The 24,050-nt window shown below is 42.1% G+C and overlaps 1 protein-coding gene across 1 annotated transcript in view; it reads right to left on the reverse strand.

Annotated features, from left to right (window-relative positions):
- Positions 1 to 24,050, reverse strand: part of LOC105683196 (acetylcholine receptor subunit alpha-like 1) — a 143,993-nt gene that overhangs the window by 10,662 nt on the left and 109,281 nt on the right. The window contains exons 3-4 of the mRNA XM_048649125.1: positions 13,690 to 13,734; positions 1,637 to 1,746 (exon numbers count right to left, since the gene is read on the reverse strand). Coding sequence (XP_048505082.1) covers positions 1,637 to 1,746; positions 13,690 to 13,734 — 155 coding nt within the window. The remainder of the gene's footprint in view (positions 1 to 1,636; positions 1,747 to 13,689; positions 13,735 to 24,050) is intronic.

The raw sequence follows: 24,050 nt of genomic DNA on the forward strand, positions 1-24,050 counted from the left end.
GACGAAAGATGACGTAAACAATTAAGGAACTGAAGGATCCCAAGTTGCTAATTAAACAATCACCAAGATTTACAGAGTCTGATGAGTAGGAGCGTCGAATTATTAATTAGATGGAGTAGCTGAATTTACCCTCGTTATTCAATTTATTCAGGAAATGTTTACCGGTAGGGCTGAGATCCGTCAGCAGCTTATGCTTCGAACGTCCATGAAAAAAGTACTCTTAAATTTGGATAGTTATAATCCTTAGAATTTACTGTTTCTCCTTCAAATAGTGAAGTCTATGTTAGCAGAGACGGAAAAATTTTGATGGTTTGCGCATGCATTTTAGCACTGCAAAAATATATTTCACTCGGTAACGACATCGCGGACCTAAGCGACGGCAGTTTTCTTTGCAATATTGAGTGTCCTGAGTGTATTAAAATACGCGAAAAGATATTCCGGATACATTTCAATATTGACATAAACAAGAGGCACTACCAACAGCATCACTCAGGGTGCAGTGCAGCGGTAGCAATGTACGTACGTACGTACACGTACGTGGAACGATAAATATTTACATTGGTGCTATTACTACGGCTCCACCCCTCGTCTCTCTCTTTCAACTTGACTCGTAGCAATTTAAGTACAGAGGATGTCGACGAAATACCAAAGTCGAGAGAATCGCACGGTTAATAGGTGCTCCGTATTATTTACGATTATATACCTTTCAACTCGTTCACATTTCACATAGAGCGAATGACGAATAAAATGTTGACGCGGCTCCGTCGATCAACTCGATCGCTTATCATACATACATATACATAACGATGCGACAACGCATGTGAATTCTCCTCACAAGTGACAACGTCAATCCAGCTGACTCGGCGATCTAATTTCTTATAAATTATATGATATACTCGGAACATCGATTATGAATCGTCTGATATGGTGTGCGCGACACGAGGGTTCTCAGGTGGACGAAAATTTTACTTCTTAAATGTTTCTCAACAGTTGTCTACGAACTTTACCAGAAGGTTTAGGTGAAACGGAGTAGATCTCTGTTCGCAACAGTCGAGAGGGTTTTGACCTCCATCTTGTTTGCAGATCTTCCACGAAGCGGCTTCCACTACCACCACTAACAATGCCGTCTAATCTTTCGTCTCTGGGGCTGACGTAATGAGTCTGTTTGGGTGAACGCTATTGTTTTGAGATAACTCTTACGACGTTACAGTCGAAGGTTTTCCAACCGGTCCAAGTTCGCAATACGATCCCGCTGTTTCCACACAGCGACACCACCACTTCATTCATTTATTCAAGTCTAGATCGAACAAAATACAAACGCGGAATATTCATACAATATGTTTCTCTCGCTGATTATTCGACGCATGGTTCAACTGTAATATTTGGAAAGCCAAAAACGTCCGCGAAAGATGGATGAATATTCAAGGTATCTATGGGATTTTATTTCTCTTTCGAAAGAAAAAAAAAAAGAAAAATTTTAATCGTGCCTCACGTAGCTTACAACATGTGGGATATTTCCATTTTTTTAATGTATTTTCGACGATATCACGTGTTGTTTGGTTTCTGTCGTCGGTGTGCCGAGTAATCGAATGCTCCGAGTGATTTCTTACGAAAATGATATTTTCCGGCGACTTACTTGTTGTAAAGGACGATGTCGGGAAGCCAGATGTGTTCCGATGGAACGTGAAGAGTATCCACCCCACCGTATTCGTCCGGATTCCACTTCAGCTTATAGTCATTCCACTCCTTGAACAAAAACAATAAAACATAAATTGACCCGGAAAGATATATATAACAGTAATTAAATCCGGCAAACTTTAACATCGATCAGGAGAAACAAAATCAATTAATCAATCTCCGTTTAGTGCAAGGAATGAAAGCTGTTGATCCATCACCATCCGGCCAGACCCCATCTCCTCGTTCGCCCCCAACCCGCGAAACTTTTCCCTCTTTCCTCCTCCAGGACTCGACGGTCAATCACGCCAAGCGACTGAGCGACGCTTCGAGTCACAATCTTTTATAAAAGTTTCATCGATTATGACACGATAGAATTTTCAGATTTTTAGCAACCATCGATTACAAAGTTACAGAGATTAGCAGGAAATTGACATATCAATTTTGCAGTCACTTGTTTACTTCCGTTTCAGACGAGCCTTGCAAAATTTGTGTACTCTTGACCGAACGGTATGGCAAATAACGAACGACATTTCATATTACTTGTTACGCTTACGAGGACTTCAGGTGAAATTTTATTCGCGTTTGGAAATTTCATCATTCCACGGTTGACTTTGCGACGACGAGAATCACCCGCACCGTGAACTCCACCTCGATTGAGAAACTTGTGCAAAAATGTTCTAGAATCGGTGGATCAGAAGTTAAGGTTTTTGGAATTTGAACTTTGGATAGTTGGAGGGTAGAAGCTGGGGGACAGATGAGCTGGATTACGAGGGTGAAGCGCTGAACTCTTATCTCTGGTGGTTCACGCTCCCTTTTCGGTAACTATTTAATCTTCATTTGATTAATCTTCCGTGAAAATTGGAAAACTCGCGGTGGGATTTTCCTGCCGAATCCAAAATGATTTTAGAGCCCTAGCTGCGAACACTACGACGTGCTTTTATTCCGATGAAATTCCAATCCGGATGAAAATTAATCGGTAGACAAACGATTATGGATTCGTTTGATGTGATTTGGAAAATATTTCCTTCAAACCTGCGTCATTTCACTTGTCATCGTAGAACCTTAATTGAAATAATTCGCTACGTGGATCTATTGTATTCTTTGGACGGTTCAATTTTCTGACTATTAGTCACCGACGTACAAAAACTACGTCAAGTGGACGAACCCCTCGTTATCCGCTTACGTTTGAGTAACCACGTTGTGCTTTCCCCCCAATGTTTCAATCCGCATGTTTGGTTCATAAATTAATCAACGATATAACAGGAAGGGCGTGCGGCGTACGTTTGCGAGTCAATTGCGTACGAAGCTGCGGAGTCGAGTGAAGCAATTCGGTGTAAAATAATCGAAGTCGAGGGATCGGGATCCCGTAGGACGATCCGGCCTAACCGAATAAACGTTAGAAAAGAGGGAAGTCCAGAGAAAGTGGAAAAGACAAAAGTACATGATATTCATCGATATTCGCCTTTCCGCGGATCGGGATCCCCAGGGATCGCGGTCTCTCTCTCTCTCTCTCTCTCTCTCTCTGGGGGTTACCTCGATCTGCCAGAAACACGATTGGGCGAGTCACCATGTGCCATTCGTCTTCCAATTCTGCGATTCAAAGCAGACAGCTTGCGACGAAAGGAGCGGATTTGCCGGTGAAAGTCGTGTCATCCCCAAATCCTATTAGTTCAAATATGCGTTAGGAATAATAAAAACCCTATTTTAAATTCGGGGACACGAGTCGATCCGACCGGTCTGTCGCTACCGGCGTACGAGAATTGTTTTTTTTTTTTTTTTTTTTTTTTTTTTTCTAACCAACGACGTTGATATTACGTTACATGTGATATTCGCCGTGAAATACCGTCGAACGTAACCGACGACATTGGAGAGTATAGCTCGTTAATTTGAAACAAAGTTTATTGACAAAACGAGACCACCGTCATTATGTACGAGAGGTAAATTAAACGAAATATAATTCCGATTCCTCCACGTCAAACTGATTAGTCATCCTAATTTACGCTCTTAATTAATAGCCACTACCGCCATGCCCGCGAATACTCGGCGATAAAAGAGATGCCTCGTCCACGGCGTTTCGCATGGCAAAGCAAATTACACAGTCACGCGGTCCGTTTCACCGGTTTTCTAATTTCACGATATCGCCGTTCTCCCGCATTCGTTCAATCGCCGATGGGTAAACTAGAATCCACATTGACACGCGAATGTAACAGGTGACGAGGATGTGATCTCGGCGTCACGTACGTCGGGCGAATCATACTACACTGTGCCGCTCGGAAAACCGGAGAGGAAACTAACTTCAATAGCGTACTGTGGTGGCTAGATTCTGATAAGCTTTTTGGGATATAACCGTACGATTCCTTAGAATTTACAACATCCTTTACACGTCTTCAATAGCCAGACTCACGATCGGACATATAATGTCCGCACTGCTTATATTTCGTACGTAATTTACCCGAGAAATTCATGCGGCAGACCGAAAGTTCCTCCGAATTTTTTTTAGGAAGAAACGGTGACGAAATCTTTTCAAAAAAATTCATAAGTTTTCAACGTTCGTTCATTCTGTTCGCTCTGATTCTTCGAATTAGACGCGAACTGATGTGTTATATTTTTCGAGAAGGTGGTAAAATTTTTGACGAACATCCATATTACCGAACAAAGAAATCTCCTGTTCCTGAGTAGCTTCCGCAGTTACACTCACAATCAGCCGCGTCGAAGAGACAAAGAATTGACTTATAGGCTCCAGAGACCTTAGATAACAAGTTGGACAAGAAGAGCCAACATTTGAGATCACGATGGCGCGTAGCCGTACGTATTTATCTGTAAGTCTAAGAAGCAGCTCCGGTGGAAGCGGTAGGCCCCGCAGGGCCGACCAAAATGACTTTCCGTCTCTTCTGGCGCAGCTTGGTATATTACCCAGGGGTAGACTCCTCTTTACCTCTCTTCTCTTCTTTACTTTCACCCTCTATCATGTTCTCTACGTCTCATCGAACCACCCCTGAACGGTTTGGAATTTCAAAGAAACTGATATCGCCCGTTCACTTGTTGACGTCGGATTTTCCATCGCGGAAGAATCGCGTACGGAAAGGAAAAGGGAAAGCCGAGTGGATGCATGGAAGAGAGTCGAATATATGACGAGGAAAAGTTAAATTTAGGATAGGTGATCGGTCTTTATTGGCACACCGGGCGCTGCTTACCCATTCGCTCTTTGAGTCGCAAGATGTTTGTCGTCGTTGTCGGTCGTTCAAGGTGAAAAAAATAAAACAAATAGGGCTCGGAAATTTATAGGCGAAGAAGATGAGCTGGTTGAATTTTCGGAAATACGATCGCTGCTAGGGTTTCGGGGAAGTTAAATTTCGACGGAATTATCCGATGAAATTTATTTACGGACAGTGAAAAAAAGCGCCCAACGTATAGTATAGGTATATCTAACATGAATACGTTATGATCGTTGTTCGATTTTTCTCCGATACAATCTGTCGAGAAAAATCTCAAGATGCTACCCGTAACTATGAGGCAATCACAAAGGTGAACCTACGTACAAGTGTCTGGCGGCAATATCGCGATTCTATCATAGCTTATTTCCCAATAACTTCCCATTGTGTATAAATCAGCGATCGAGATCGATGACATTTCCATATCTCAAACCCTCGAGCTTCTGGTTTTAGTTCAAATAAGTACTCGATATAATGCGCCTTGGGGCTGACAGAACCAACTGGGAGATATATCCGGCCGATGAACAATTGATCCCACGAATAATAAGCACGAAGTAAATACATTGTGTATCGGTTAATGCTTCATTTTAGTTTTAATGGAATTCGATTCACGAGTCAAGTAATCTCCAGATCGAAAACAAAACCGACGGGGATAATGAGAAGCGCCGCGAAAATGGATGTAACTAAATTTTCAAAAGTGTATAACGGCCGCTTCGCTTCGTACCGCAGTGACGGAATTTTCTACCCGTTTCGCGTAAGAGCTTTCGGTTCAATGTATTTCCCTACAGGCGGATACGTGCGCTAGCGGGCTGCTGAAGGAACGAGATCGGTAGACGATAGAGTAGCTTGTTTTTGAGGCTTTACTATATCAGTTTCTTACCTCTCTTCGCTAAGGGCGCCTCAGGGGCTCGTGTTGAAAGAAAAACGAGCGAATTAAATCTGACAAACGACTGATTGAAACGGTGAAGCTGTTACGGATTTTCAGTTCAACTACTCGACCGTGGAAAATCGTATGAACTGATGAAATTTGTTCATTCCAAGCGAAAAGAATCCATCGGTTGTATTAATACTTCGTTGAAATCGAAAACTCGAGCACGCTGATTGTGAGTCGTTAACGGGCGCGCCATGGCGTGGCGGGTGGTACATTGTTTCCAAGACTTTTTGATCATCGAATTCAAGAGTTCTTCGACTGACTCGAACGTGGATCTTTTTGAATTATTCAATTATATATTATCACTGATATCAATCGTACGCTTTCGAAATTGCACTTCGCTCTGTAGCAGAATTTTTCAATCGACTCGATTGACGCGGCGTTATGCTGATCGGGAGTATTATCGATGTCCCGCACGAGCATGCACGCCCGGAGAATTGATATTTTCTCAGAAATTAAACTCGTCGACGAAGATTTCCGTATCGCTTTTGAACTAGCGACTGCGTCGGAATACACGTCTGATATACGAACTCGAAATGCATGTGTATTCCAATCATATCACGCAAAATTCAGACTGGAAGCTCTCGATAATTAACGAAATAACCACCCGAGCGTTCGGTTCTAAGCACGCATATGTTACATGTGATTGATCCAACCTGAGCTTGATTGATCAGGACACGGAAGTTGGAAGATTATCTATCCTCGCCGTGTATCCTCTCAGTCATTAGATGCGATTCCGTTTGCACGGATTCCGTATACCACATTCATCTGTTTCATATGGAAATATTGAGAAAGTTACATATTTGCGAAAATAGTCAAGTTTTGTCCTTTTACGACTCGATCGCGAGATGTTCTGCTATTTCTGGCGAGTATTTTTTTTTTTTTTCTTTTCAACCAAGTTTGGGTAAAAATTTACTCGCTATCATCTAGGTATTACCTGTCCGCTGAAGTGGGGAGTGATGGAGAGAAAAAGAGAAAAAAAATAGTGCTCTGGAACACCCCAATTCTTATCAACTGTCGAACTCAGGATACAGTATCCTTTGATTTGGCAGAACCTAACGAGTGTCATTCGAGGGGCCGGAGGGGGAGGGGGGGGAGCGGGGGAGGGGGGGAAGTCCCTCGTTTCTGAGTTATTGACGAAGTCGGCCTGCGGCGAATGCCAAACAGAACAGCAACTGAGGGTCGTAAAAAGTTTTCCCTCTCCTTCTCTCCTCACAGGGTCCTACAGGAGCACGGGCTACAAGAAGGCGACGCATATACATATAGGCTTGCGGGGTTGAGATAGCTCGCCGGGGGGGGAGGGGGGGGACGGTAGGGGAATCACGATGAACGTATACATGTATGTATAGGTATATCTGGCAGTCGATAAATTTGGTGGAAAAACGAGAAAACTAAAGTTTATTTACAGAGGCTTTTCTACCCGCCGACCGCGAGGAGGGGCAAACATATCGCTTACTCTCTCAAACGCTTCCGAATGCGTCCTCTTGCCTCGTTTCTTCCAATTCCAGCAATATCGCCTGTTCCAAGATAAATGAAAATAACTGGTACTTGGTTTTTTTTTGCAGATCGACCGACAGACTCGCGTAACAATTTTTCATAGAATTTTCAGGAGTTGCGGAATAGGAAAAACTGCTCAATTACATAATAGGGTGGCTATTTACTTTTCTCGCTAGGCGAAGAATTTTTTTTTTTTTACCGGGTAACCAGCAGCTCCTGCGTATTTACACACAATTATCGCACCGCTTGTTCGTATGGCATTTAATCGTGCAAATTACGTGCAACGGACATACCTTTGGACATACGTGAATCGTTTATTCTCCACATAACGTATCGTAGATAGCGGTTGCTTTTGCGAACCTGACGAACAAAAGAACGAACAGCTTCGCGCTGCTTCCGCATTGATGAGCTACAGCTTAAATTGCTCTCAAACTATAGTCGCTGTACATACGTATACACATACCATACCATGTACTTATCGACGTACAGTTGAGGGTGTACGGGGATATCCCTATACGTCATGGAGCTTTGAGCGCAGATAGGATCTACAGTGGGATAGTGCGTTGAATTTCTGGAATGAGGTAATCTGATACAAGGATAATATCCTAATAGTAACAGGTATGTATCCATCTGTGTACCTACCTAACTACCTATTACCAGCTATACCTCTGCACTCGCTACTTGAACTGTGTGCCTTTCGACATATCGACGCTTTGGCAAAATATCAATATAACGCAAAATATCAACGCTGGGGGTTCAATTTCATTGCGTCAAACATATGCTGGTTTGTTGTACTCGCGTCTACTATACTTACATCCTCTGTGTGTACATGTGTGTACATGAGCGTACAAAGAGACTATTTACATAATTCATCGCGTACGTGCGCATATTATTGTAAAGAGAGAGACCATGTATGTATAGCGTGTATACGCGGCTTACGTGAAAGCGATCGCTGGAACTCACAATCGCTTAGGCGCTACACAACTAACAGCGCCGCAGGGTGCAAAACTTAACCCATTACTTCTATCGAACGTTAATTCCAACCGAATGCTGATTGTAAGTTTAATGCAGTGGATACGTCTCGCGAACCATCATACAGGGAGGGAGACTCCCGCTGCTCGAAGATACGCGTAAGTTACGATACTAATATAATGTGTATCTACCAAATTGCGTTCGAGAATACATATTGCACGATTTGAGCACAAGTTCTCGATGCCGAACTCACTCCTCCACCACTCGTCTGCAGTGTTTTCATCCGCTTCGTCTTTCGTCTATACGTACAAATGGTTTTCAAGGAATTTAAAACAACTCTTAGATTCCAAGCGGCAAACTTCTATCCGTTCAGTTCCTCGTCGGGCTCCGAAGTAAACGGACCTCAATGACATAGCGAGTAAACACGAGTGTGTCCGTGAGTTATCTCACCCTCTCTTCTTCCATATCACCAAAATGTTCTTCTCCAACGTTGAGATTCCGAATGGAGATCTTTTTTCGTGACCTATTTTCAAAACTACCTTCGGGTGAAAACTAATACAATCTGTATAATTTGTTATCTCTGCAGGGAAAAAAATGAGCCGGACGATTTTCTGATTTTCAACTCGGGACAGGACGCTGACCTTCTCCGACCTTCGGTGGTGGCCCCACCTAGTCGCTACGCGTCTCATCGAGGAGGTAAGGACGTTTACACGAATCAACGATAATTGATTCCAATCACCCTTTGCCGCTCGTACGTAGATCAAACATGCTGCTTCTATTTTTAACAAAAATGAGTCGCACTCTTGTACGGTCCCATGCATTATATGGGATATTTCAGCTTTCGAAATATCCATTTCCGTAACATCTGTATCGCCGATTGTAGACGCGAGTAATGTTGCTTACATTTTTCCAAAGAGAATTCTATTTTGTCGCGACAACGATTCACGACTGAAAATAAAATTGACTTTCAATTCAATGCCGGTGAGGTTTTGATTGAGCTAAAAAATGTTGCTTAATTGCAAGGATGAAGTGCGGCCGTGCAAAGAGCTGTGCACATACCGTAAGCTGTGCTCTTCTGTAACGAAATATTATACGTACACACAAGTTGCACACAAGCGAGTGAGTCAGATGCGCGGAATAAAATGTGGTACGAAATAGACGCTGCAGCGCGGAGCGATTGAATGAAAATGGAAAAAACTATAAGGAAACGTTGAGGGGAAAAAAAAAAATGTTTCCTATATCTGCATAATTAATCTCTCTACCACCGACGTATAATATTCGAAGGCAAAAATATTCAAACTCGGCGGCTCGTAGGACCAGGCTGTACTACTGGGCTGCTCGATTTGAAATTCAAATGATTCGCTGCAGACGTGTTAATTACACCTGAACGTGCATACCGTATTTAATTAATAGACGTAAACGCGCATACAGGTAACTCGCAGGTATTGAGATATCTCGCAGACTTTGGGTACTTGATCGATTGAACGATTTTGCGATATCCCGATGATCGCTCTCCAAATGTTTTAGGCTCCGGTGGAGTGACGGTAGGCGACGTGAGATCGTGAAAACCGAAATAGTCCTACCGAGCAGTAGAGGGAGAAAAAAAAATGAACGAATAAAAAGTCGTGAAAAAAAACAATATCGCTGAAAAACAGGAGCAATGAGTTTTCGGGGGATATTTTATTTTAATTAAAGTGGCAACCACTTCGCAGCTTCTGCATATATGCATCGACCCGATGTTCGTCGGTGCTTTTCACTGCAGCATATGTGGAAGCTGTAAAAGAATTTTTTGCTCGCTTGGAAAATACACATATTCATGACGATGGCTTTAAGTAAAAGATGGAGAGTTCGGATAACACCATACCCATATGAATAGCAGATCTCGTCGGAGTGATTTCACCTTTCACGGAGGGACGGGTGTATATGTCAAACTTTACATGCAATTATACGTACATACACGATGTCTATTTTCAATGTGCGACGATACCAGCCACATAATATACACGTTTTCACCGGTGGTAACCAGTCAATTACCGGAGAGAAAGGGAGAAATAATTTCGCGAGTGTGAAAATTTTCCAGCGCGTTTCGATATATCTTAGACTGATTTTAGAACGTGGGTGACAGTTGATTACCTATTTAAGTAAAACCCCCGGGTAAACGTGAGGGATCTACCGCGCTCCTGAGCGTAAGGCCATAATTTTCAATTACATTTCAATGTTCACGAGGTCTTAATTAGTCGCTAAATATTCACGAACATAGCTAAATAGAGAATATATACGTCGCGAGACAGAGAACAAAGCCCGTGGATGAATATAAGTGTACCAGCGCGCACAATTGACTGTACACACGCATCGTTTCGTTCAGCTGATGGTGAACGTCGTTAAGAACTCGATGATCTGAAGGAGCTTTTTAACGAAAATCGCGGTAATTGTCTCCTTCCAAATTCACCAATTTATTATTCCGTTTCATCCGGAGATTTACATATCTGTCTTACGATAGGTATACACCGGAATCGAGTAGCGAACGGATTGACAAATTTTCGCATCCGATACACCCATTGATCCTCGTGTTCATTACTCGGGAATTCGTTGACGCCACTTTTATGGATGCCTAATCTCGTTCCCCGTCGTCCCGCCTCCCTTCCTTCCGAGTGTCGTTCTGATTCAATCATCTCTTAATTTTGTTTTGCTCAAGCTACCTATTCAAAACATTCATTATTATTGTTCAGGAATTTACTCTCGCTCAGCTGCTTCTTTGCAAATAGAATTATTCTCGTCAAATTTGTTGGTACTTTTGCAAAGACGCCCTCCCCCCCCTCCCCACTCCCCAGCTGTTCCTTCTCGGTATCATTCTACTCAAATATATTTACGTATAATATAGACCACGATATCGAGCAGCTGAGACCAAGATATTAAATAATTTCACGCGCACCTAGTGGATCGCGGTAATATTACCGCGATCCGGTAGCTTTCAGGGCTGTACTCGAGAGCTACCCTTAAGTTTTAACAGCTTTGAAAGAAGTTCAAAGTACCTATAACCCATGATACAAAAATATCCTTGAATTCGTTGTCTTTGACTTGCGCATCGCTATTAACACGTACTGACAGTTGGTAAAAGTTTCCACCGAATTTTGTCTCACTTGTTGAGAATTTTTGAGAGGCGAGGCGATAAATTAAACCGTTCTCCCTCAACAGTTCGGAAGTTAAGAAAGCAAATGTGCGGGCACAGTGTAGACCACCTGAATGAGCAAGCTTGCGCCCCCTCGCGAAGGATTACGTCTTTCATCTCTTGTTCCAATTATTATTTTTCCTCCCTTCTTTTATCAAACCCAACTCATCTCCGTAACGTAAATTTTTTGGTTTCCAGCCGAACGTTTTGTTTGCACAAGAAACTCCTCCGATTCTTGAATAATCTTATTGTTGGCCGATATTATTGCAAGCCAGTAATGTGACAAATTTTATTCTTGTCGTAATATATATTTAATATATCACGAAGACACGTGTACACATAAATAACAATGACTTCTACTCGTCTCAAATAATGATCGACTGCCACACTATAGCTCGTCTTGAAATAATGGTTTGACACAACGTTACACCTCAATCGCCAGGACCCCAACTGAAGCTCGAAATTTATTTCACTTATTTGATCGTCTAGTTCATCTCTTTGATTGAGATTTCGTTGAAATATCAAAGTTAGATGTCGATTGATGAAATACAATGTGTAATACGCACCAAGTTTCTCATACCAAAATGTGTACATACTTATAGTTATATCTTGACAAGGTGTTGTTCGTTCGTCGGTCCTGGACGAAAATGAGCGAAATTCGTCTCGCCACCCGAACCTTCGATTTTCCTTACTGACGTGTTACAGTAACTTTTTTTAATTTCTAACCGCTTTTTTAATTACGTGCATGACTCTCCACCGAAAGCAAACTGGAGCTTGTTCGATAAATTCGCGTTCTGCGAAGCTATACCAAAATCGGCAACTTCGAGCCGTGCAAATATTTGTAAGGAGTATAAATAACCAGATTCGACGTTGTTCAAAAAGTGTGGCTAGCTCACCGAGCAAAGTTTCAATTGAAATACTATGCTGGATAACCGGTGAACACGTTTTTCCACATCGTTTATCCACGAATGAAATGAAATACCATTTCACCCTCTATAACGGTTTCGACGAAATACCGACGTGCGTTACAGCTTACGATTAACCGCGACAAAATGTCTAATTGAAAGAAAAAAAAACAAACTGAATAAACATAACTGTACAATTTCTATCTAAAGGTGCGAGAGGGGTATCAATCGTACGTCGGATCATCCCAATTAGAGGATCATACGCCATACGGTTTTATATAGATTTTTAAAAAACAGCTCACGTTGCCCTCTCTTATTCTCGGAGAAAAATTTCTGCGGAGAATATCATGATGTGACGTCAGAAAACGGATTAGTGTCGTGGAAGACAGAGTGTCGAGGTATGTTATGGACTGAGAATAGTAGGTCTCAATGCCACCTCTCAAGGAGGGTAAAATCGTCCGTGGACGCGTCTGCATTACAAAGGAGGACTCGAAAGGGTCGAGAAATTTGAGGAGGGATGAAGTCCTCGAGCTGACGAGTGACGCCTACCTCGGTGGCTAACCAACGTCGAGGCCGACATTTTTTCATCAGCAACCGTATCGGAGCTACTCTCTTCCGAATCGAGACAATTTCTCTGGCCCTAACCTCACGTTATATATATAAGTTGGGTAATCGTGACCCCGACGAGGTCAGCACCCGTAAATATCAAGGGCTGAGAACGACGAGAGCGTAAATGCGTACTTTCGGTCACATACGCTTGTACATCTTCCTCGCCATAGAAAAACTTCTCGCAATTCCAGAACAATTAATTTTTTTTTTTTTTTTTCTATCATTTTCAGTTTATCGTTCGGGTATTTATTTCCGACGCGTTACGAGCGGTACAGGATTCGAGAGTAACGATCGAACGAACTAAATCCCGACGGTGGAGAACACGGCGTATAGATTTTATGGATGACGTTCTGCCAATAAACCGAACGCCGGTCTGAAAATAATACGGACATACAACCGGGACCCGGCAATCATCGGGTTGTCATGAAAAATTCATAGGACAAAGCTGTGATAACAGAGGGACAAAAATTTCCTCCCCAACCATTCTTTTACCGCAGTTCACGGTGGACGTATTTTCATTAAAATCGTACTTGTACCAAACTTGGAAATATTTACGAACGGTCAACACTTGCCGTCTATATACCCCTAGTTTTTCGTTACATCCACCGTCAGCTGCAACCGTCACGACGCGTGGACGTCCAATTGTTCCATTATCATTCCTAGAATACAATCGAATAGCTAGGAAGAAGAAAAAGGGGACAAAATCAAACTGCTTACCTGCTCCACCCAAACGTTCGTGGTCATTATCTGGTTTTTCAAATTCTGTAACAAAGAAAAAAAACAACGAAATTACATGAGAATCGTTTTTCTGCGTATGAAAATCAATGACGAAAACGTCGACGAGGGTGTGGTACACACAATATTTCACGACTTCCGAAAACCTCCCAAGTGTCACGTGTGATTCACTCTCCGAAATACGTTGTCAAAATACTTACTACCTATCATGACCCCGATACCTCGGTATATTTTACAGATCATAGCCTGATGATCCTCGTACAAAACAGGCATCTAAGCGCAGAAAAATATTTTTCGCACATGAAACGAATCGACGACATAGACTCGTGAAGCACGAGATAGTCGTGATTGAGGCCATGCGGTAGAAACTGCGCATTTTTTTCTTTTTTTTTCTCATCTTTTTGGTTTATTTTATTCATTGCTTTTTGTTTTATTTTGCGCAAGAAAATACAAACGGATCGTCGGGCTTTGGGTCAACTCTTCCTTTTGGCACTAGTCTCCGTTAAATCCTCGGCTAACAATGAGAATTGATCCCAGGAGGAAGAGGGACAGAAAGCGGCTGATAGAAAAGGCAGATGTTTCTTATTCGCTGAAACTTCCGCTAGTTCGTCCTATAGGTAGTACATTATTGTTGGGCAGCTGGTTTAAAAAGTACAGCAGGCAAAAAGGCGATAATCGTACTGATGTGAATATTATATTTCATAGTTGAATATAATCGAGACAGTTTGAGATATTTCCAGCGAGAACGATCGAGGTGCAGTTCCTACCGAGGTGGAAATAGAGGGTCGATGATCGGGGAGTAAGGTTTTTCTTTTCATTGCGTTCAAGGATAACAATGGAAGCCAGCGTGAAATGATCGCGCGCATTATGGAAGAGGAGAGAACGAGGGTGAAGGGGGAAAATGTCACTTGGCACATTCCCCGACTGATTGTGAGTCAACATCTTCGGTTTGGCACTCCTAATCCCGCCCGTAGAGCGAGGCTCCAAGTTATTCTTGCGTGAAAAATAAGATTTGAATCTGGGTCGCGACTTTTCCCAACATTTTACGCTATTCCACGTCATTCATAATGTTATTCTATTGGCTCTTGGCAACTTGGTTTTCCGATTAATTTTCTTCAATGATTTCGATACGACACACGTAATACATGGGGCACACGCATGTACCTACGGTATACGAAATATTCTTCCGAAATAGTAAAGGTAGCGACTACTTCTCCAGGTAGTAAAGTATAACCGCTGCACGCTGTGCATAATGCAATACCTTTTTTGTCCACTTTTCTTTTGAAGCGCAAAAATTTTCTCCTACATTTACTAAAAGCTCTTGGAAGCGAACTCTTGGTAGGGATGATGTGAACTACCGGTCCATCTGCGACAGCCCTTCCTTCCTATTTGTAGGGTAAGCAAGTGTGAAGTGTGAAGTGTGCGAGAGACTGAGAATAAAGAAGCGACGGTCATACCTGGTGCTCCGACGGTTACTCGCAAGCGGTGTGTAAGCTCGCTTACCTGATGCGCGGGTATTATATTTATTGGGTGAAGTCAGCGGGGGGGGTGGTCGTGCAGCGGCAGGATGACACGGAGTCGTTGGCCCGCCAGGTATATAGGTGCTTACCGTGTATGGGGGCTAATGTTATGGAAATTGGATGTCGGAAGAAGACAGGCGGATGGATCGCGTATGGCAGGATCGTATCTCGGTCATGTTGCATTCGCGTTACACCGCCCGCCACGGTGAGAAGTGCAGGGCTGGATGACTACGACGGGTGCGGTAAGCGAGAAGCTTTTTATAACTGTGCGTATACCTGTATCGGTACAGATGCTTATAGGTATAACAAATTCCGCACCTTCTTGCGGTGCGACCAGCTACTTATTCAGACGTCGGTACAGAATTTCTAATTTGTTTTTCTCCCTCTTATAGCTGCAGCTTTTAAGACATTCCATTAAACTTACTTCGAAACGTTCGACGAGGAGTGGCTTGTTTTCATACACTTTACACGTGTGTACTACGCGCTAAGCTAGCCTTCTTTCTTGCGCGTTCGTTCGTTTTTCGTTCGTTCGTTCGTATTTTTTCACTACTTGCGACACTTTAATGACGTTGTATAGCGTCGTTTAAAATGTCGAGAAAATCGAGAATAATTACTCGCTCTCACTTTGCTTTCTGTTAATTATCCATCGGTCGATCATTACGTCACGTAGGGTTGGCCGGGTCTGTAGGCAGTGATTACTACCCGATGGGCACAATTAGATTCGAGGTTAATTGGATATCGAATCAAGTAGGATTCAGGGATCAAACGCCTCCTTAGGTCGGATAGAACGAAAGAGACGACTATACATCGGTATACTTTCTTTAGGAGTGACATGTACTCCGACGTAACAAAACACCTCTGGGATCTGTTCTTAAAATTTTGTCGCCACTCGAAAATTCCATTTTTTTTTTTGTTTTTTTTGTTTTTTTTTCACCCCGGATCCAAGTCAATTTCTAAATGGTTGATAAAGCGAGAACTTGTTACCGAAAATCTTGTTTAGGCCGTTCTCTTATGAAAATGAAGATTAATGACGCATAATAGATGAGCGTACATTTTCCATCTTCCGTTGCTTTCGGTGATTCTTATGGATTAGGAAGTGTGGGGTGCTTCCTGAAAAAAATTGAGATCGTAGCGGCGGGTAGGTAGACGAGGGTAATAATTCAAGATGTTTACCGCAGGAGTATTACATACATCGTAATAATCTTCGGTATATGGGAGTATACGGCGACATTCTCATAAGATGCATGACATGCTTGTTTAATATACTTGAGCAGGTGGAGGGACGCGTAAAGGTAGAACTATGTAGAACATATACAATATCTCCGGTAAACCTATGTATACGCTCGATGTTAATAATCCGGGATAAGCAAGCCCTGGAAAATGCGGTTCTCCAAATTTCAATCACTTTTCTAGTATGAAAACGGAATTTATGTTCCATACGTAAAAAAATCCGGGCAACATTGAGTCGTACTCGTCGTTCGCTCGTCGCCTCTACCTATTCGCTATGATTTTCATTTTTTTGAAAAGCGGAAAAACGTTGAAAGCGAGTAACGAGCATTTACTGCCCGATTATTCAATAGTTTCGCAAAAAAGAATGAATCTAAAAATCAAATAAGAGCATAATCACATCGCCATTGAATGCGCCCGTCAGACGTGCAGTGTGCCTACTAGCGCATAATTATTTGCTCGCTCATTTTCCGCTAGTTTACACAAACTTCCGGAATTTGATGTATACTATTAGCCGCAGGATGTAAATCGTCTGGTCTACTAGTACCGCGAGTAGTTCGCATTCGCGTAATATCGTACCCATCATTTTTCTTATTTTCATCCTCGAGCTTCAGCTTCTTTGTGGCCGCATCCCCGCGGAGACAATTTCCGATAAGTTTGAGGTACTGTTAACGACCTTGCGGAGTGAATTTCACGCGGAATATCAGAAGCGCACTAAATATTCCGTTTCGTAGCTGGCGATGCGGATGCGCGTGACGGTCGGCGGCAAAGGGATCTATGTATAAAAGTAGTACGGAGGTGGGAAAATAGATTCAGTTTTCAGAGCGGTATACGAGGAAAGCATACGCGTTGGTGGGTGTCGTTAGCTTCTTTGACAAACGAACCGGAGCTCTCCGCCCATTTGCTTAGAAAACCTCTGATCTACGCCAACCAATCTTCGCTGGGTTGCTTGAAGAACGCGAAGAAAAACGAGGGGGGGGGGGGGGGGGGGGTGAAAAAAAACGCTATTCTAATCGACGTGAGGGAAATACAGGTTCGAATTCTACGGATCTTTCTTATCGGAAAGTATTATTAATTTTTCTCAACTGTAATGAGCGCAGATTCTTTTAGCACTGCAGGCATTAAAACATCCCGCTATAAAACCATGCCCACTTAAAAGCTAGGACAGCACATTGCAAATATGATCTTTACACGTGCAGTGTACGTACATTAATGTTGTATTCATATCTAGGTATGTATGTACGTACCTGGGAATAGGATAAAAATGGGAGCAAAAGCGGCCAAGTGGTTTTAAGAGGCTGTTTGCAGCAGCAGCAGCGGCAGCAGCAGCAGTGGCAGTGGCTCGTGGGAGAATGTTAAACTGGTGTACGGGATAGGCAACTTGTTGACTAAAGAGAACTGTTTAAAAAACTACGAGGAAAGTAGGAATCTTGTGTTAATATTTACAAAAGTTTCCAATCGTTTTTATCCGTTTTCTATCTCGTCGATTACCGGGTTTTCATCATTTCGAAGGAATTCGATTCGCTCATATTTTTAACACAAACTTCTATGTACCCCTATAATATGGATGGGGTAATATCCAAGAACAAATAAAGATAACACCCGTCATTCAACAAAATTCTTATCAAATACATGAGCCGTTTCATTCGTCTCCGGTTGAAAATCTATATCAAACCATTACGATTCGCAAACACTTTCAAGAATTCGTTTATTTTTCACGGTTCTCGTCGTAAATTCTCATTCACTCGACTGTGTAAGTTTTCTAACCACCGTCTACGGCGTCCTGACTCTGTTGAGAATTCCACGCTTTATTATCCAATTTTATAACAAATATTTTCTTATCGATGTGTTCAATGTTCATCGTTTCCATTCACGGATTGCCGCGCGAACAATACTAACTGCTTCCACTTAAATCAACATCGTCTCTACAACCGATTAGGTATTGCAACGATTTGTAAATTTTCCGATGAAAAACGTTGCGGTTAGTAACGTGTGGCGGGAAAAATTGCAAAAACTAGGTATGCAAAGACGATTTATTTCCATTGCACGCTACTTTTTATTTAGCTTTCGGTAACCGTGTCTGAAGACAGCCTATTCATCTCTTAAAACTGAAGAGCGAGCGGCTCGGGTGCTCCCCACAGGACGGAAAAGATAAATGGAAGGGCAAAATCAACATTATCCATATCGGCCCGGGATATCCGCGAGGACACTAAGCGATTTTTAAATATCATCACCAAAGCTGTCTTTCACGCGAAACTTTTCGACTCACCAGAGCAGTACCGTATCTACCGGTTATCTCGACTTTCATCCGTCATTCAAACCGTGCCGGTCTTTTTTTTCCCAACGTTTCGTAGGGTGAATTTTTAACAATAAAATAAAAATTTTAACGCCACAAAACCCCCTGAAACGTACATCGTCGCGTCGTTTCGAGGTTCCTTCGATCGCTAAGCGATACGTGGGAGCGAAGCATCGATAATTCAATGTTTGTTGAGTGCACTCTAGACCGCAGTACAAGCAAGTAATTTGCTATCCTCGTGCAAATTGCCCCGAGCACCTCAACGATGTGGGTCCGTATGTGGGCCAGTTACAATGATTATTACAGAAAAATCGCAATCGGATATCGTTAACTATCAAGGCACAAAGAGATCACACTTCTGAAAATCAAAACTTTCTTTTACCCTCTTTTTCTCCTCAGGTAGCCTGCACACTTTCATCGTAAATTGCGATTCCGTTTGACGGTTGCGAGAATTATCGAAAAGTATTCGATGTCGGTACGACGCATTCCCCGCGATCGTTGATTACGGAAACAATAACGAGATAAACTTTTCGAATGAAGGTAATGTTAATCACGCTGCATCGTTGCTCTATGGGTAATTGTGCTTCACCGCTTTTTCGTTAGGAGTGGGATAATTTCGACAACGTACTAAAAACAAAGGAATATATCGAGAAAAATGCTACACGGAGGAGGAGGCACTGTTCTCCTCATCCGGAATCGTTATACCTAGATGCTCCTACCAAATTTATTAACGTTTGTTAATATATCTCGTATAACTAAGAGACAATGGAACTTGCGGAAAGGACAAGCTTAACGAAGGACGTCGTAAATAAAGTGTATAAAATTAAAGATCGTAATTTAATGCGAAGGATATTATTTTTCTGATTTATAGCACTACGGGTACCTTGTCTTAGGTATACATATGTATTGTAACACGCAGGTACGGCGGGCGTATTCTTGTGCAAACGTATACCCATAAATAAAGCGTCTCCTTATTACCGCGACACTTTTATACTAGCTGCAAATAGTTGATGCGAAGAGGGAAAAGAAAGTAAGGGAATGGAGAGACACGAGGGAAAAAAAGGGAAAGTGATGTTTGGAATCGAACGGAATAAAGGAAGCTTTCAATTCTTGTACAGACGGCGATAAGTCGATCAAACCTCTCTGAAGTCTCCTACCTACCTACTAGTCTGCACTCTGGGGGACGATGTAAAGTGCGACGAAAATAACAGCGACACCGTTGGTATGTATGTACTACACATCGTATGAGAATGGGTTCAAGTTTCGTTTGAATTTCCCGATCGAAAGAAACCAAAATTGTAGTATGCGGGGAAAATCTATATAATCTCACGGTGTCTAGTGGACGAAAACGGTCACAAGTATTCAATAATGCGACGCATTCTCTACTTCGTCGTTCTGATTTCTAAATTTGTGAAAATTGTACCGGAGCACGGTTCGGCACAGATTAGCATGGAGCGATAGCTGCGAGAGTTAAGAAATACACGAATAACATTTCGATACTCTGTGGTTATGGACACGGAACAATCTTTTTTTTTTCTCTTTTTTTTTGCTCCTTTTACTATTTATTTATCTGCGGGGACGATCTTTTGGATACTTTGCTCTCCGCGATCTGGAGAACGCCACATTAAGGGGAGTCGTTCGTAGCGGCTAGGCTGCCCGAGGCCAAAGACAGATTAACCGTCGGAAGTAGAAAACTTTTAATTGCGTCAGCCGTCAGTCTGAGCTACGCTCCCCGCGCATACCCATACAGTTATCAGGTTTTTTCACACGGAAAATTTCCTTGCCTTGATATTATTGGCTTTTTCACAACTGAAAAGATTTTCTTCTTCTTCGTCACGAATAGATTGCATTCGTAATACCTCTACAAAAACTAACAGAGTTTGATTTATTAAACACCATATTTATTTTCTTACTAATTTTTATTTTTTTATTTTTTTTCGCACAGAGAGTAGTTACTCGTAACTAAAATTTCTAATTATTGCACTACCGACGACAATTCGTAACGATTTATGTGCTTGGTGTGCATACATGTCGTTGCGAGCCTCGTTAAATTTCGGAGGCCATTATAAAGTTAACGAAATCCAATAGTGGACGCAATTGGCAAGATTACGAACAAGTATCTCTTCAATTATGAGGCGCGATCAATAAAAACATGAATTCTTCAAATTGTTCGCTAGTATTTGAACGATCTTTAAATGGTAACGAGCTGCGACAGACTACACAAGCTATATTGTAAAATAGATATAGGTAATAATTGAATAAACGAACTTCCTCGTCAAATAATAGTGTGTCGGGAATTCCTGACGCGCGGCGAGCTGCAAATTTTCCTGCACCAGACGAGCGACGGCTTCCGCGAAATTATTCCGCAGAATGTCCAATCGGAATTGAAGGAATAATTGCTTTTTCGGCGTATGTAAAATCGGGCTCAACTTCTCCAATTAATTAGTAAGCCGATACATTTCACTCGAACGTTGCCATCTGGTAACACGCCACAAATTCATCGGTACCGAATGTACGTGATACGTATGCATGTTCAGCACAATAATTACGTGTATGCGTAAGTGCGAATTGGCGTTGATTTTTAGTCGTAGGTTGTAGAATTGTGTCATCTATGTGAACACGGAAATACCAAAGGTGAAAATAATTCAACATGTATAGCGAATGTCGAGTCGATGGAAAATTAATCGACAATTTATTATTACCCGAGGGGTATGTAATCGTCTTTCTGCAGAGGGATGAAGAAGAAAAAAATCGGAGATCTTACGCCACAGTAATATATCGTGCATAATTCTACTCGAACTCAAATGGAGAAGATGAATTTATCATCGCTGTAACGAGACGCGAAACAGAATATGAATCATATTATGTTTACGTCGTATCGCTCCTTAAAATATTGTTCCTTTTCTTCTGATCCTTGTTTCGTAGTTCATGAGCGTGTCGCAAAGACGAAGTAAGAAATTTATATTCCCCAGCTTTGGCAGATGAAAAGAAACGGCCGGAGAAGTAAAAAGTTGGTCAGTATCCCGCCTGCACGGATATATCTTTTGTGAAAAGAAAATATACACATGTATAATAAGATTCACGCGGGGTCGCAACGGGGTTTCGGGGGATTTTCCGACTCCGAAAGTTACACTTTCTCTTTTCAAAGATATTTTCATCTCACGCGTTAAGGGACAATACAAATAAGGAAAAAATTGCGACTCACTTCACGTTCTCCGAGGGTATTGTATAACTGGAAATCCGCGTATGTGCCACGTGAAGTCTTACATTTTAACGTTGGAAGGGCACCATGTTTCTTCCCCCCCCCCCCCCCCCCCCCCCCCCCTAAGTTTCTATCCGAAATATGGGTAAAACGATATGTGGATTCCCAACCGATTCGGACACTGCTGTGAAGAAAAAATCTCGACAAAATTTCATCTCGCCGCGCGGGTATCGGATTTGCGCTCCGCTTGTACTCGTCAGCTGTGGCTGAATCAACGCCCTCCAACATCCCCATTCTAGTTTCGCCTCTCCGTACATCTGGTTTTCAACCTCGTATTAATCCGTACGACGAAACCCACTGCAGACTCGATAAAGTTCTCCTCGGAGACGTCCGCGCGTCGCTACGTCGCGTCGTGATTCAGGGTACCGCGGTAAGAGCTAATCCCGCGAACAGCCGAACCCTGTAATAAAGCGATCCATTTCAAGGCGTGGGTACCGAAATTACGAGCGACCTCCCTTTTGGTGGCTGCTGCTATTTTTTATAAACTCACTTAGTTTTTACAACATGTACAGGTATATGTACAGAAAGCGTAACAGTCCTTATCACTCATAAAAAAAAAAACTCATGAATCGCTGTCACACATTTTACACTGAACCGCAAATTGCAGAGTCACCGCTCCGCGCCGTAACCAACTCAGCAGCGAATATTAGTTTCATTATGCAAAGTTTCTTCATTGCGTAGATGGAGGTACAATGGTGTTGAGGTAACCGATGAATACATTGTTCCCTGTTTCCTGACTGTTTGGAGGAAATAAAAAGAAAGAAAAATGCTATTCTCGAGACATTTATATTACTGCTCTCTACGAGTGGCACAACTTGTAAGAAATACCTACATGTAAACCCATATTCAACACTTTCATTTCATTGTCTACGCCACAAAAGCCTAACTCGAAAAACAAAAAAAAAAAGAACACAGAGATGGTCAGGCTGTTGGAATGATTTTTTTTTCCTACTTTTATCTTTCACCCATGTTCAACACGTATCGCATCGTATCGTTTTTCGTAGCTTGACAATGCGAGATCTAGAAAATCTAAAATTTTAGTATTTCAAACATTCAATATGATTCGGCGAATTGAGTCGGACAAAATCAGATTTATTCCGATTTCCTTTGAGTTTTGAGGATTCGATAAGATTTTCAACATTTTTTTTTTTTTTTTTTTATTCCCTTGATACCGGCCTACTAATTTTATTACATTCATTCGTCGTATGAGTGCTGCACGGAGAGTCACCGAAGACTTGTATATATATAGAGAAAACGTATCCAGTAAATTTCGTTAGAATAAATAATTCATAACATCCTCCCAAGTTCGTGTGACTGATCTTCGACTTTGACAATTTATTACGAAATGTAGGTCCTCTATGTGTCAAAAACTTTGCTCAGTATTTTGGCAACCGTGTACGCGTGCTTCCTTTCATTTCTAACTTACGCGTCGATATTCGAAGTGATGTCCTCGGGGAATGGAATATGATCGAACGTTTGAAGTTGTTCGTTCCATCATGCGCAAAGCTGTGCGTGTGTGCGCGCGAATGAATATTATACATTATTTGTTCGGGCAAACTGTATTTTGGAACATCAATAAGGAGAAATCAGGGAGTAGGGAAAACGTAGCATGAGCTTCAGCTGGCCGGTTCACAGTTTTCCAATTTCGGCTTCTTTTACATGTACCGGTTACAATTGTTTTTTTTTTTCCCAGCCAAATTTCTCCCAATAAAGGTTTTGACACGCGAGAAGTAGCCTTGCCGATTGTCGGGTGCCACAGGTATCCCCATTAGAGCGAACTGTACGGCAATTAAAAATAATTTCTACAGAGATCGGGTATCTGATACCAAAAATACCGAAATCCTTTTGTGACTTCCGGTTATTTCGTTGGCACGGTAACCTTTGTCCACCGGGGATTAAAAATCGATCGGCACTCGTTTTTCATCGATACCGACCTTGGTGGATGACAGGTATTCGAAACCATGAAAGATTTGAAAACATATATCATCCAAATAAAGCAAGAAAGTTTTCTGAACAATACGAGTGAAGGAGAGTTAGC

This window comes from Athalia rosae, chromosome 1, assembly GCF_917208135.1.
Source record: "Athalia rosae chromosome 1, iyAthRosa1.1, whole genome shotgun sequence".
In the NCBI taxonomy this organism is placed as follows: domain Eukaryota; kingdom Metazoa; phylum Arthropoda; class Insecta; order Hymenoptera; family Athaliidae; genus Athalia; species Athalia rosae.